Source organism: Dysidea avara, chromosome 3 (assembly GCF_963678975.1).
Source record: "Dysidea avara chromosome 3, odDysAvar1.4, whole genome shotgun sequence".
Lineage (NCBI taxonomy): Eukaryota > Metazoa > Porifera > Demospongiae > Dictyoceratida > Dysideidae > Dysidea > Dysidea avara.
Window position 1 is genome coordinate 45,759,412 of NC_089274.1, and position 16,171 is coordinate 45,775,582.

Consider the following 16,171-nt stretch of genomic DNA (forward strand, 5'->3'; position numbering starts at 1 on the left):
CACAGCAAATTTGATTAAATTTACAACAGCCATTTGCAAGATATGGGTATTCAAAATTTTGTTTAAATTTCTTCGTTTTTTTCTTCTTATGCCATACAGGGGCTACGGGGGCTTCGATTTCTTTTCACACACTTTGCAAAAATTGCTATAAAATGTAAACATGTAACTCCATTGCCTCGATCTTTGGCACAAATGAAGAGTGTATAATGATGGAATCACGTACCAAGTTTGTTGTGAATCTGAGGAATATTCAAGGAGTTATGAGTGTTTATTCACATAAAAAAGGATCAAACTTCTGTCACGGCTACAGGGTAAACTGAGTAAAGAAATAACCTGAAAATTTGTGTGTAGATAGGCTGATCATTGTAGCAGTGCCTGTTGATAGTTTGAATAGCAATAGAGTCACAGCAACAAAGTTATAAAGCAAAAACCAAGCAAGTGTAAAATTGCGGGATTGAGATACTCTAATATGGCAGTCACTGCAGGGTGAAAACGGCATGCAAAAAATGTCAAAAAAAACAACTTACCAGAGTTTGAACCAGGGACCTCTATACCTAACACCTGCATCCTTAACCATTGAACCACTGCTACCTTGGCTGATCACTTCACTTAATTTCTGCTTTATAAATGAAATTTCTAGTTGAAATCTGCTTACAATCAAACGTTTGCAATTTCATAGATCTACCAATAGAAGTACTAGATTGTTCTGGAACATTCTATGTATGTTCTATCCCATCCAATAACAGCTTATAGCTGTAAAAAAAGTGCACGTCCAAGTAAAGCAGAGTTAACTGCGACAAAACGTAATGATATCATAATGCGGCCATGTGCGAGGTGTGCAAGTTGTAAAATTAATATTAGCTAATCAGATAATACAATGTTATTGTTAAAGTGTTAATGAGAACTATGTGATGCTGCTATTTTTAGGTGTGTGAGCATCTTCATAAATGCCACATAAATTTAATTCTCAATAAAGCAATGTGTATAGATTCTCTGATAGCAATAAATAGTTTGAGTTTGGCCACCTTTCCTTTGTTCGTAGCATTGCCGTATACAGGAAAGACGGCCAAACTCAAACTATTTATTACTATCAGAGAATCTATACACATTGCTTTATTGAGAATTAAATTTGTGTGGCATTTATGAAGATGCTCACAAACTTAAAAATAGCAGCATCAGATAGTTCTCATTAACACTTTAACAATAACATTGTATTATCTGATTAGCTAATATTAATTTTACAACTTGTACACCTCGCACATGGCCGCATTATGATATCATTACTTTTTGTCGCAGTTAACTCTGCTTTACTTGGACGCGCACTTTCTTTACAGCTATAAGCTGTTTTTGGATGGGATTTCAATACTTTTTGTTAGAATAAGCAATGCACTGTTGATAACAGTAAGTGAGTTTCCATGGTTTTGACAGAAACCCCAGATTACAGTGACAGAATATTAAAATATAACTGTAATTTTAGTGGCCAGGGCCGCCCACATGGGGTGGGGGGGTAACTGGGGTATTTTCCCCCTGCCCCAGCCCGAAAGGGGCCCCTTGAATACCTGTTTAAAGATCGATATACTCTAATAGAGCAGTCAGGATCTAGACCCTTCTTTGCCCCTGGGCCCCTCTTTAACTCTTTTCCCTGGGCTCTCTAATTTCTCTGGACAACTCTATTAGTGGCATGCAACTGCAGTCAACTACCACCCATTTTAACTAGTAAACCCTTAATAACACTTTGCCTTTCATCTTGTACTGCATTAAAACGATCAAGATACTCTATTAGAGCAATCACAAAACAGCTGTAACAAAGCAATCAATATTTAGCATAGTTACAACTTCTGCTTAGCATTGGATTGTATAGTTTAAATTACTAGCTACTTACAGACTTTACAATATAAAAATATGGCACTTGTAGAAATGTGACTGTTCTATTAGAGTATCTCGATCTACTTCAAGCATTGACTAATTCAAGTGAAGAAGCTACGCCCCTGCCAAGAGATCTTGTGAAATGAAATGAGAATAGTAAAGAAAAGGCAAGTATGTACAGAGACAATAGAAGGGCGCGTAATTATGTCCTGTTGTAAATAAACGCCTTTAAAATTTATATTACTACTAAATAAGCGCACAAGAATAGGCTTGTGAGGCTGTTGTCTCCAAGGTTGTCTCATTACTTGTCTTTTCGTGTTGAAGGGATTTAGTCACAATTGGTGAGTTTAACTATACATGTATTTGTGTTGTAAAACTTAATTGTAAAAAGGCGATTAGCACATATCATGATAAACATGTATTTGTCACAGTAGAGTCTCTCACAATTATTACGAGACATTGGACCAGGGTAAAAAATTTACTGCTATATTTAGAGGTTGTAGCGTTTGTATATCTTAGTATCTTAATAAATAATCCTCCATGATCACTAATCACTAATAGTACAGTGAAAACTGGTTCAGGCCGTAGGGACAAAAAATTTCTGACCTAGCTTTTTAAAGAGGTGGCTGCATTTTGCGGCCTTAAAAAAGGTAAGAAGCATGCTGTTCTAACTGGGTATAGAGATAGATTTAGTGTGTGACAGCGTATGAGACAGTGAGTGCTGGCAGCAAGGGGGCAGCTAATCTGTTAGAGCACCAAAGGCACTGCTTCAGACTTAGGCAGTTGGCTGTCAGCCCAAAGTGTAAAAGTTTCACTATTGGTCCTTATAAGCTCCTGATGAAGAAAGTGATGAAGTCATTATCCATAGGAAATATTTTTCAGAGTATCCATTTCAGTTCTACAATACAGTAGCCAAGCATAAGATGAACATAGCACAGCATTCCGGTGGTTTAGTGGTGACCACAACACTGCCTGAGGTAAACTGTGGTGAGATTTGAGACTACCGGAAGCCCTGGAATGCCTTCAACACATGAAATACCAAATATCTAATGCCTGGCTTTCATCCACAGTGGACCTGTCTTGGTGGCCACTTATACAGAAGGAAAACAGCTGCCACACAGTCTTTCGAGCAAACAGCTAGTTTCCACACCTCTTAATTATCGATTTGTAACATCTTGAGCAAAATTGTGTGTGCGAGCAAGTGTGATGTTGTGCATTGGCAGTGCCGTGTATATGGTTGCTGCCTAGCATTGACACATCACGAGTATTGAAGTCACAATGTGTTACTGTATCATCCATCTAAATACAATCTCTGAATGTGTCATTTAGTGTAGAGAGCAATCTTCCACAAGAAGTGACCTGCAGGTTTCAGTGTATATTGTTAACCATTAATATTGTTCACCATTGTGATTGTGAACTGTATGTACAGTGAAACCTCACTTAGTGGCCACCTCTTTAATAAGACCACCTCATTATATTGGCCACCTCTAGTAGATCCCAAATATAGCTAAGCAGTACTTTATGACCTCATTAATAAGGCCACCTTGTTATTCAGGCCAAATTTTTTGGTTCCACAGCTGGCCATATTAATGAGGCTTCATTGTACTTATGTGAATTTTATTTTTCATAACTTTTCTTCAGGTTTACTGATGGGCACTATGAAGCATTGTTGACTGGTCCGTACATAATGTGGTGACTTGAATTGCTAAAACAGTACGTAGCATGTCTTGTATGTACATATAATGTGTTGTAATGTGTCCACACATCCACACATCTTAGAAATAAATATAAATGTATTCTCTATATTCAGTTCCATTGTGCCACTGGGTCATAAGTGGGTTGAGTATGGATCATCCAGGACATTTGAGTCACATTTTGTCCTGGCCAAGTGGATCTCATCCACTGACAGAATATACAGGATCACATCACGTGTATAAATTATGGTGAAACTTGTTTATTGCCACCTTCACTCAATAAACAGGTAACAGTGTATAAATTCTCAATTGGAATTGGCTTTTCAAGAGAGGTTGTCTTTCTATACTGGTGGCCATTAAGACAGGTTGTACTGATAGAGTGTACATACTAGAGATGCAACAATATCCTCCACTTAGTGTCGTTTGATAGTGATGCAATGGAGACTATGTATTGTTGCATTTAAATACTATACTATTATATTGCAATTCTAGCACGTATTTATAACAGGAATGTTTGTTAACTGTTTAGACATACTGGAGCAACACCCACTCATCTGGATTCTACAAATGGAGTCATATCAACTTGTCATCGTACTTACTTGTTACTCCCATTGTGCTTGGATGAATATACATGCCGTCATGTGAGACTTGCTACCATGGCGGGCCACTGGAAAACATTTTCATAGCAGTTATATTACAGTCATTATTGTACAATTCTTACATTATTGTTGTGAAAAGTGTTTGGTATTCATGTGTCCTCTGTATGTTGTAATTACATGTGTGGGGGTGCTGTAAAATGCAATAATGCATGGTGACAATTGGCTAGCTACATGTGCTAATTACTCGCAGCTTGTGTCAACAACTGGTAACCACAGTTGTACTCTGTGTCATTCTTTAAGCCTCGCCCTTAGAGGACAAATTACGTCACGGTGGGGGCGACTAAATTCAAATTTAAAAACGAACGATGGTATGCAGCACCATAGATTATATCTGTGGACTATAATCTATGGCAGCACACTTCTTTGTGGCTATATGCACTGATTAACTACATAGAGCGCCAGTTCATCAATACCCAGTGACCGCAGTTGTGCTTTGCGTCATTTTTTAAATTCCGAGTAAAATTCTTAGATAGCAAATTACGTGGGGGCGACTAAATTCAAATTTCAAACTAGCCATTCTCGAAAACATATGTTTCAATCTGAACAAAACTTTTAGAACAGTTTAAAGATACATTGCCCTACATGCCAAGCGAGTATTGCAGAAAACAACAATCTGGGATTTGTATTTGGCCTCTAGGTCGACTGAGGACGACTGAAACTTCGTTTGGTGCTGAAATTAAGACTGTAGGGTAATCATGTATGGTGAAATCGATGATGTGAATCTTGAGGCGATTGAGTGAATACTGAAGCGATAGCAAGGCAATCAATGTTTGGAATGCACAAAGGAATGCAAGGCATACACCTGCGGTTGCGTCTAACCGCATGTGATAAAAAAAAAATGAAACTTCCCCTTTGATGTCAGCAATCTCGATCACGAAACAATTGGCATGGATTTGCTTCACTGCTTGTGTGGTAGTTACTAGTGACACGATGAGTTCAACTCTAGAGTTTCAGAGGGATAGCGTAAGTGGCGGGTGAGTTACAGGAAGGCCAAATTTGACAACGTTCGTTCCTGTAAAATCCTCACGTAGTGGTCATGTCATTATTGTCTGTGGCGCGCGTTTCTACTTTACTGGCCGCGCGACTCACTACCGTGAGTCTTGATTAGAATTCCTCAAAAAATGTGCACTTTATTAGAGTATTACAATAATATTGAATTAAATCATGCAATGAAATACATTCATAAGTCTGTCTTCAATAATCATCATTGTATCTACATAGAAAAGAAGAAATGTGAATAAAAACAAACCTCAAAGTCAGCCACAGGCTGGTTTTGTGGCCTTATAAAGTAGAAAAAGAAGTGAAATCCACACAAAAACAACAAAGCTGTGAAAAATGGTGTCGCCTTAAAAAGCCTGGGTAAAAAAGTTATGAAATCAAAGGTGGCGGCCAAGAAATGGCTGCAATGACGTTAATGCTATAAAAAATTAATAATGGTTGCATGCATTGTTAAAATTTATTAGTATTAACATCATTGCAGCCATTTCTTGGCCGCTACCTTTGATTTCATAATTTTTTCACCCAGGTTTTTAAGGCCGCACCATTTTTCACAGCTTGGCTGTTTTGTGTGGATATAATACATGTACCAGAATGACTACAAATGAAACTACTAACATCTAACATGCACTATATATATATATATATATATATTACACACACACACGCACGCACGCACGCACGCACGCACGCACGCACGCACGCACGCACGCACGCACGCACGCACACACACACACACACCCATATTAGTATGTATCAACATTCTATTCCTTTAGGGGAGGGTGTGAGGGTAGTTCTGTTACCAGTCAACACTGATTGCTTGTTGCAAATCACCCTTTGCCAAATTACTGCAGTTTGTATGCTAAGGAGGCATGTGTTAAGGCACTACAGAGGTGTGCGCATTCACCTGACGTGGACGCACTGCAGACCCTGAGACCAAGGAGTGTCCCTAATAGTAAGGTCCCAACAGCATCTATGGAAGGGGAGTTTACTACGAACAACGAAGACAAATATATAGTAATTATAACTTGCTTGGCATCACCGATACATAGGTTTAGGTTAGACGGAGCCACCTCGTAACCTCGTGGATGATTGTGGGGACGTCATTCCACATTAGGGGAGCTATTTAATAGCCTCCGTTGGTTCCTGTATTAGCAGTAACTTCTGTTAAGTTCCCTGACTTATCTGTTATCTCTGGCTGTAACGCCTTACTGCATCATCTCTTCTCTGCATCTTTTAGGCAGCATATCGACGAATTTATTGGCAATAACGTCCGATCTAGTTCCTTGACTGTTCTTTGATGCCCCTCCTGTGTGTCCTTTTGGTGGCATATCGATGAAATGATGACTGTATTAAATTGGCAACACTGAACTTCCGGTATACTTCCATGACTGCTTCATTTTTAGCCATAAAGCCCCTCTTGCAGTGTCCTTTAGGTGGTATATTAATGAAACAACAAGATTCACTATGCCATGCAGCACCATGCGTTCTAACACCTCTCCATGCGCCTTTTTCGTGTAATGCATGTGCAATGTTATTCTCCAATTATTGACAACCCTTCTCATGTGTGTGCCTGCCCAATCTTCCCACCAGTCATGGTGGGGCTTCAGGTTAGTCACTATCATAATACACTCACACATGCTCGTCTGCAACATTAACCTAGTTTAACTCCATTTAATGCTTGATTGTTATTATAATGTGGTCCTTGGTTGTTATTAAATGAAGCTTCTAACTACTGTCGTTTGTCATTCACAACACAATTAGTGCAAGTACATAGACAAAAATTCGCTTGAATTCTTTCTGTAAACCACAAAGAAACCCCAAGTAAACACCAGGGGCGTAACCAGAAAATTTAAATAGGTGAGGCAGACTTCAGGGGCGGATCTAGGATTTTGTTAAGGGTAGTAGAAGTGACCACAAAGTGTGCAAAGCACACTCTGCAAAACGCGAAGCATTTCACCTTCTGGGGGGGGGGGGGGGGGGGGGTTTGGGGGCATGCCCCCCCCAGGAATGTTTTGAAAATTAGGTGTTTCAAGTTTGAATCTGGAGGCAATTTTAGTCATACTATGGTAATAATTATTGCAAAGAATGTGCACTGGAAAATTAATACAATGAAAATTAATACAATTATTATGTACAATAGCTTATATACCTTCTGTAAGTGCACGTCCCTTGGAGTTTTGAACTGTCAAAGAAGCACTTGGTTCAAGCTCAGGTGTAGACTCAGGCTGAGAAGAATGAGCAGCAGACCATACAAGCATAAAGGGCATTACTTAATACATAAGGCAAAGCTATTCTCTAGATTAGTTAGTTACTAGCCTATTATGCTTATAATAGAATACTTTGGAATTGATTATAATAAGATTAATACCTAGCATTAACTAAACTCACCCCATAAATGTAGAATGGTCTTTTGGCACTTCTTTTTTGGTTGTTGTGACCATAGGCGTAGCAAAATACTTTTAGGGGAGCTCTAGTTTAGTGTTGAAGAGCAAAACAAAAAGAAAAAAAGGTCAACACCTTCTAAGAATGGCTGCCCTCCACTAAATAATAATTTGTATCACTGATAAAGCACATAAAAATCCTTATTCACAACTTTGTAGTTTGCTACACTACTTCTCTGAATTCTGTGACTAGTAACTGACTGCTCTATTAGAGTATCCCGATCTTTTTTGAATTTACAATCGTAAAAGCACAAGGGAGGCCCCAGCCTCCCTTGCCCCCCCAGTTACTACGCCTATGATCACTTGTGACTCAATGTGGTCCTCACTCTGATCATCCATTTTTAGCAACAAAAAAAGAATCGCCTAACCATTCAAAAAAATTCTAATAGGTGCCAACTGTTGTTTGTAACGAAGTAGTACCGAGGGTAATCTGCTATGGATGGATTTGTATTAATTTCCATGGTAAGTTCCCTAGTACCATATAAATTGTTGTAACATTAAGTTTCAAGTATCAAAAAGTCCACTACTAGCTTCTCACTTCAATTACTAATATTTGGTGAGGCAGCTGCCTCACCTTCCTACATGGTAGGTACGCCCCTGAACACCCATTCCATTTGGCTTAAGCATGCCTTTATAAACAACTTTTAAATACACTGTAAGCACAAGTGGCATTTAGTCCATGTGGTTGAGTGTGGTAGGTTGTGTTGTTGTTCCCAGATATATCACTGTTTTTAATTTCTTTTTCCAAACCTTTTGGTTACAACGTTTTAGTTTTCTTCAACAACGTTATTTGTTACTACTTTCTCTCTCTTTGTTTTGGTTGTGTAACAGGTTTTTCTGTTATGTGCTCCTTTCATGCATTCCTGCGTGTAGGGCAGGTACAATGCTTTTTTTTTCATTTTGGCAGCCTTTTAGGTGTCCTCATTTTCAAGTGTCCTGATTAACAGGTTCCACTGTAATGGTTGATAAAACATTAGTAGTAGCTAATTTTACTGTATCAAGGTGATGAGAATAGGTGACAATAGTCAGTAGTAGCTTACTCAAAATATTATACAGTATAGTAGTATTGTAAATGTAGAGATTGTGGAGGTTAGAGGTGATGACAATAGGTATAGGTTGTAGTGTAGTAAAGGAACATTAGGGAGTGTAGTAGTGTTAACATACAAATAAAGCTCAGCCTGCATCGTAGGCATGTACTGCACCCTAAATTATGTAGTTTCTTTTTGTTGTCAGTAAATTAAATTTCAATATATTTATGGCCTACATGACAGGTACTATACTAACACCACATAATATAGTTTGCGCCTGCGTGGTAGACATAATATTATAGGAGTACAATATTACAGCTGTCTTTGCTTATGTAGCTACACACAGCTCTGCTGTTTAAAATTATCTGTATGTTCAAATCATTCCAGTGTACTTGAAGGATGGCCTCATGTTCTTTAAAAGTGACTCATTAAGCATGCAACAAAATTACATGAATTTTAATGCATGGTTTCCATTACATTATGTGCCCAACATATACTACACAATATAGCAACTTCTGCATTGTAGGGCAGGTACCAATAAATTAATGTCTTTTGTGGTCAATAATATTATCAAATGATGCTACAGGTATAGCCTGCATAATAGGACAGGTGCTATAATCATCCACATTGTTCACACTTGTGTGTTATAAGAATACACATCACTACAGTAGTTTTAGTTTAGCTACTGCAATTCTGCAGGTTCAGGAGTATGCTGTACCTGCATGCTTCCCATCATTTCAGTATACTTTGCAAGATGTTAGTATTAAAAGTGATATCACCATCCATGCTGCAGGGCATGAACGGTACTGATGTTTAATGCTTGATTGTTATTATAACCCTGAATGTAGGGCAGATACCAATGCTAGTCAGTTATAAATTTAAAACTCTTTAACTAACACAACACAAATTCTACCTGGAAGCCTTCACCATTCATGATGCAGGGTTTAATACTTGGTCCAATGCAGATGTAGTTCACTGAGTTGTTTAGTGGAATTGACTCATTACAGCTACATTGATCTATATACAATAGAGATAAAAAAATTATTCATACACGAGTATAAGAGTGTAGAACAGTAGGGTTTGTTATTGTTTTACAGTATTTGGACATTATGTACTACTCTGATCCAGCTTGTTTCAGTACTTTTTATTGCAGCACTATACACTGTCCCTATTCTAATTTAAAATTCCTAATTTTTTTTGTTTTATTTGTTTGTGAAGTTTTTTTTGCAAGCTTATGACCACTAAATAGCCTGCTTTTTCACCAGTGTTGGGCAAGTTACTTTGTAAAAGTAACTAGTTACTTATTACATATTACTTGCAACAGAACTATTTAGTTACAGTTACATATTACCCATAAAATAAAGTAACTGTAATAATATTACATATTATATTACTTTGTGTCCACAGCCTTAAGCTATCACGTGTGAAACTACCACCTTATCACATGACATGATTGCGTTGTTGGGCAATGTGCAAATCTTGGTTATAAGTAAGAAGCTAGTAAATAAGCTTCATTCAGTAGGCCTCGTTACTTCGTCGTGGTTAGGCGTTACTCAGAGGATTACTAACGAGATTAGTAACTTCGTTACTTTTAGTAATAATATTACTTCATATTAGACTCGTTACAGTAATTATATTACTTAGGTAACGCGTTACGTTTGTAAGTAAAGTATCTTGCGTTATATTACCTGTTTTCATAGCGTATTTCGTTATATTACTTTGTTACCACAAAAGTAATAATATTACATAACGCGTTACATAAGTAACGCGTTACTCCCAACACTGTTTTTCACAAAACCAGTCACGGTATTTTAAAAGAGTTAATCACAGCACTATTATACTAGATCATGAATCATACAATAACAACTGATCAGTGGGAGTGGCTCTACATAAGCCTGCAGACAATAATGGACATAGATTCATGCATACCTACAGACTAATGAATGGGTGTGGCTATTATATGTCTACAGACAGTAGTTTACATAAGTGGGCGTGGCTCACAAAAGAAGCACGGCTAGACTATGACGTGTTACTACATGTCCACATTGTTACACTAATTAATTTAGCATGTGGGGTCAGACCCAGATAATCTGTAAAGATGGACCTGGATGACCTGAATCATAGTTATTAAATGACTTACATGTTGCTAGTTTGCCACAAGTTGCTCTCACTGATTGATATCAACTACCAACTTTGAAAACCAGCGAGCCACACGTGTTCAAATAGTTTGGTACAACGAGCATGTGTATTTTAATAGTTTGATGCAATATACACTGGTAGATGGAAGCCCTACTTTAGTCTATTAACACTCAGTGGTAAAACCTTTACTGATGGCCATGATAAAAGGTAAGACAATAGCAAAAGCATTGTATGTTTATCAATATACCAAAGGTTTTTTATCAGTATACCAAAGGTTTTTTCTTAAGTGAACTAGAAACGTTTCTGTGAAAATTAGGGCTGTAGCTGTAGCCAGTTTTCCGCTATGCTTGACTGAAGGCATCAGGCAGGCAGGCAGGCAGGCAGGCAGGCAGGCAGGCAGGCAGGCAGGCAGGCAGGCAGGCAGGCAGGTGGGCGGGTGGGCGGGCAGGCAGGCAGGCAGGCAGGCAGTAGAAAATTCCATTGAATAAATTTAAAAAAATTCTGTAGCAACTTGACAGAAACATTTTGGGTCGATCTGAAGACACTTTTGGGCTTGATTTTACCCAACCAATACTGTCATGTTGTGAGGAAAAATTGAGACAGGTTTTTGGGTTATATTATATCACTGGCCACACCCACACCTTCGATGTCCCTATTATACAGTACTATTGTACTGTATGATAAGTAGTAGATGCATATACTGTCCCAGCAAATGTTATCTGATTTAATCTCACTTGCATAATAATATTTAACTTTCTTGCTGAACTGATCTGTTATACCAATCTTATTAAAATACTGCCAAGAAATATTACATGGCATTAATTCTTATATACGTACAGTGATATATCTAAGAGTGGGCTCAGTAAGGCCTAGGTCCTAATAAAGAAACCTGGTGCACTAACAGCTACAAGATACCTAACAGAACAGTCATAGCAGAACTGGCATTATAAATGATTGAAAATGTCCACAGTTCTTGACATTGTCATTTTGAAACTTGTTTCTTATACAAAAAGTTTTTTGTGACAGGTCCTAGATCAACCACTGAAAGTTGTAGCCAGAAGGAAGAGCAATGATCGCAGTTACCTTCCTGTGTTTTACCTATCCAAATACTGTAGCCTAGATCTGCAACAGTCTATGTACTCATGCATCAGCCAATTCATCAGCTGAATGAACCCAGTTGTGTGACTGTAGTCTGTACTAATGGTGGTGTGGCCTCCACTGGGAGTTTTATTTTTCACAACATTGTGTGTTTATGATTTAATTTACATATTTCCTGTATTGTGAATAACCAACTCACATGATGGTTGAAACACTGTAAGAAGTGATAATTGGTAGGTCAAATTCCCCAGAATAAAATCAGTGATGTTACTAGTAACGGTGTTATCACTGATAGTCACCAAAATCACCAGGATGTTGGATGATTGGTGTATCTGAGAATAGGTAGTTGCTATATTGTAGTTGTTATCTTCTAGTGTGTCAATAGCCTGAAAACAATAACAGTTATCACATTAATTTCTTTAGTACAGTCATATGTAACTTAATTATGATATTGAAAATGTTCAGTTACAGGACTGGTATAAGCACTACGGCCATTAAAGCAGTGGCCAAAGAATGTTGAAAGTATAGAATGATATAATATACTATATACATTTTATAGTTATAACATGCTTACGAGGGATATGACTAAAATATATGCATGATTCACGAGAGCGCGCAGTGCTCGAGTGAGAGTGCGTATATTTAGTCATATCCCGAGTAATCGTGTTATATTCTACACCCTAGTAAATGAAATGATTATAGATAGTAAGTTATAGTGAAACAGTACCTCCTGGAGATAGAAATCAATAGAAATTCTTGATGGATCAGACGTTTTACACTTTTAACAGTGCCACGCCCACATAGTCACGATTAGTGAGTTATCCACAAAGGAGACAAGAGTTCATCAAAACTTGTTCCAGTTCCTGAGGTGAATAATTGTTGGTTGATTTAGGTGCTTGTTATTAGAGACTTGTTTACCGTTTAGATAAGGATTTCGCGGAATGTGTGAAGTTACACCATATATGGTAAGCGTAGCCACAAAGTGTGGTATATCAGTTATATACCACAGTTTGCCGTGGTATATCAGTTATATACCACAGCGCGGCGCTTTTGATCTCAACCACAGGTGTGGTATATTTTATAGTTATAACATGGTTACGAGGGATATGACAAAAATATATGCACGAGCGCCCGCAGGGCGCGAGTGCATATATTTTGTCATATCCCAAGTATCCGGGTTATAACTGTTATGTACTACTTTCATTGTCATGTCTACTGCTCCCGGTAGTAATACAGTCGTAAGTAAAACATTGATTGTTAAAGACAACGTTGGATTGTTACCTGAAGATGAACTAGCAAGCCATTATTGTTTACAAGTGCCTGGCTGGTGTCCCTGTGTTAACTGCCGCGACTTTTCACCACCAAGCGTTTCTCTGCTGGCTAAAGACAATGCTAAAGACGATTTGTGCGACATGAATCGTGAGTCATACCGCCTGATGTTGAAGCGAAAGGCAAGTACAACTAGTGCTGTGAACACTGTTGGAGAATGTACAAAGGCTGCTAAGCAGCAAGCCCAGGAAGTCCAAGCGCGTGATACACCCCGATACGCACTCGCTGCCTTGGATCACCCCAAGGATCAACCAGGCAAGAGGTTTCAATTTGACTGCCACAGTGATGATTTACAGATGACCAGTCATTTAGTGAAAATGGTAGTGGCACAGAATTGGTGGCATATGGTTCTTCTATACCACAGCTGTAAGTCATAGAAGTTCATTGATTAGCCAAGATCAGTTTGTTACAAAGCAACACTTGCCACCCCCTGCTCCAACATTTATCTTTAACAGTTGCAACTTTTCAAGCTGTCCAATATCTTTTTCTGGTTCATATCAAGACAGTACAGATGACATTGATGAGCTTTTAAAAGACATATCAGTTAATCAGCTGTTTGACCCATAAAGGACATTATAGAGACAGTGAGAGACTCTCTATATGATTATATCTATGTGATTATATACAAAGTTTAAATGTACAATTATTGCTTAATAATCAATCAAAATATTTCAAAGTCTAATACAACTATAATTGCCATAGAAACAGGCCTCTTATAAGTATCACCTCCTGGGTTGAACAAGTTGCATAATGTTGTTTACTGGACTTTATGGAATGTAAATGTTGAGAGTTTGTTGACTGTTGAGACCTGCACATGGAATGCTGTGGGACACCACAAAGTGTGGTATATCAGTTATATACCACAGTTTGCTGTGGTATATCATTTATATACAACAGTCTGAGCCTTTGATCTGAGGTGTGAAAGTGGTACATATATATATATATATATATATATATATATATATATATATATTCTAATGGAACAGTCATTGTGTTGTAGTTAGATAGAACCAAAAGATATAAAGTGTCTGTCTGAAAATTCTGTTCCCTCATGCTACAAGACTACCATATCTAATGTAAATTTTTCAAAACAGCCAAGCTGTGAAAAGGGGTGAGGCCTTTCAATAATAGACTGGTGTGAAAAATATGTGATATCAAAGGTGGAGGCCAAGAAATGGCTACAATGATACTATATTGTCAATTAATTTGTCACATTACAAATTTTAATTAACATAATATCATTGCAGTTCTTTCTTGGCTACCACCTTCGATATTGCATCTTTTCACACCAGCCTGTTTTTGAAAGGTCACACCTGTTTTTTCACAGCTTGGCTATTTTGGATTAGATATTAGGGCTGAGTGATTGTAAAATTTCGCTACTTTCACGATTATCAGATGTGACATACCACGATTATGATGACTATCACGATGTTATGTAACTTTACATGCATCATTAGCATTGCATCTGCACAATTTTATAATTGATGATTTATTTTTTTAAGAAAAAAGGTGACATTGCGTACAACTATAATTAAGGCCATCAGCAGATACATTTTAATATGATGAATAATAGTATCCTTATATAGCAATTCAATGGTTTTTAACAGGTAGGCTATTTTCTTTATTCACACAATAAACTGTCTCAGAAGTGTAGGCTTGTTTTCCAGATTGAGTTGCTCCACAACAATATGTGACACCATTTCGAATTTGCTAATACACATTTGCATGTGATATCACAACATCACAATTATTTATAATACATTATCAATATCACAATGTTCAGAAACAATCATGATTAATCCCATAATTGATATAATCTCCCAGCCCTATTAAATATCATTAATTTTCTTTTATATGTAAGCACCAAAGCCAGCCTGCAGCAACTGGCTTTGAAGCTGGCTTTTGCCCCTTTTTGCAGGAAAACAGTATTAAGAACTAGACTTAATAGTGTATATTTTGAAAATACTTCTGTTTGATTTTATAGTGACTTTATAAGTTTGTTGAATTTTTTGCTCCATTAAGACATGTACACAAAAATATTAGAATTTTCAACTAGAGTAGAGACCATAGGACATCGATAAAAAGTACTGAAACAAGCTGGAGAGTGCATGATATTAAATCACAGTAGAACAATAAGAAGTGGTATATCCCTACTGTGCTCAAGATACCATAATGGAAATGTACGTAGGGATATAACACTTCTTATTGTTTTACTGTGATTTAATATCATGCATGCACTACACCAGCTTGTTTCATTAATTTTTATGGTCCCTACTCTTTGAAAATTCCAAATTTTTGTGTATTTTTCTGCTAACTTATTTTGTGAAATAAAACTATTATTACTGGTGAACCCACACATACCACATCAAAAGAAAGAAATGGCGCCATGCGCCCCAGCTATCAATCATCATCTGAAAAGTGAAGTATCCATTACGCTTTGTTGTCAGCCTGTTACAAAGCATAATGAATCAAGAACTAATCAAAGTAGCTATTATGAAATATATAGATGATTTCTGTTATGAAGGGAAGCCATCATGCACTACTGCCAAATTGATGCCTTTTGTTGTCAGCAAAGATGAATGGGATACAAAGGAGGACACTGGTAATTCCATGAAGATTACATTGTATGTACTGCGGTATGCCGAAAAGCACGTGTCTGGCTGAAGCAACATTGAACAGTGAAAAAATCAAGCCCATAGCCTTAACTATTATCAAGTTAGCGTAACTCATCGGTTATCGACCACTACCTATTATCGACCAGGATACCACACCTATTATCGACCAGTCAGTATACGAATAAATACGCAATTATACGGGAAGGTTATCTAGAGACCAACTTTGAGACCTTTGTTGCTGTCTGGTCTGGCGTAATCCAATGCCTAAACGGAAGCGAACATCTACCGCTAAGAAAGGATGGA

General features: G+C 37.6%; 1 protein-coding gene and 1 long non-coding RNA gene across 2 annotated transcripts in view; one reads left to right on the forward strand and one right to left on the reverse strand.

The window, feature by feature from the left end:
* The window catches only part of LOC136248556 (adhesion G protein-coupled receptor L4-like), a 215,115-nt gene that overhangs the window by 110,549 nt on the left and 88,395 nt on the right, over window positions 1–16,171 (reverse strand). The window contains exons 6-7 of the mRNA XM_066040325.1: window positions 12,124–12,310; window positions 9,601–9,704 (exon numbers count right to left, since the gene is read on the reverse strand). Coding sequence (XP_065896397.1) covers window positions 9,601–9,704; window positions 12,124–12,310 — 291 coding nt within the window. The remainder of the gene's footprint in view (window positions 1–9,600; window positions 9,705–12,123; window positions 12,311–16,171) is intronic.
* LOC136251310 (uncharacterized) lies at window positions 1,890–4,330 on the forward strand. Its single transcript, XR_010699002.1, has 3 exons — window positions 1,890–2,207; window positions 3,508–3,579; window positions 4,090–4,330. It is a non-coding gene; the product is annotated as an uncharacterized lncRNA (long non-coding RNA).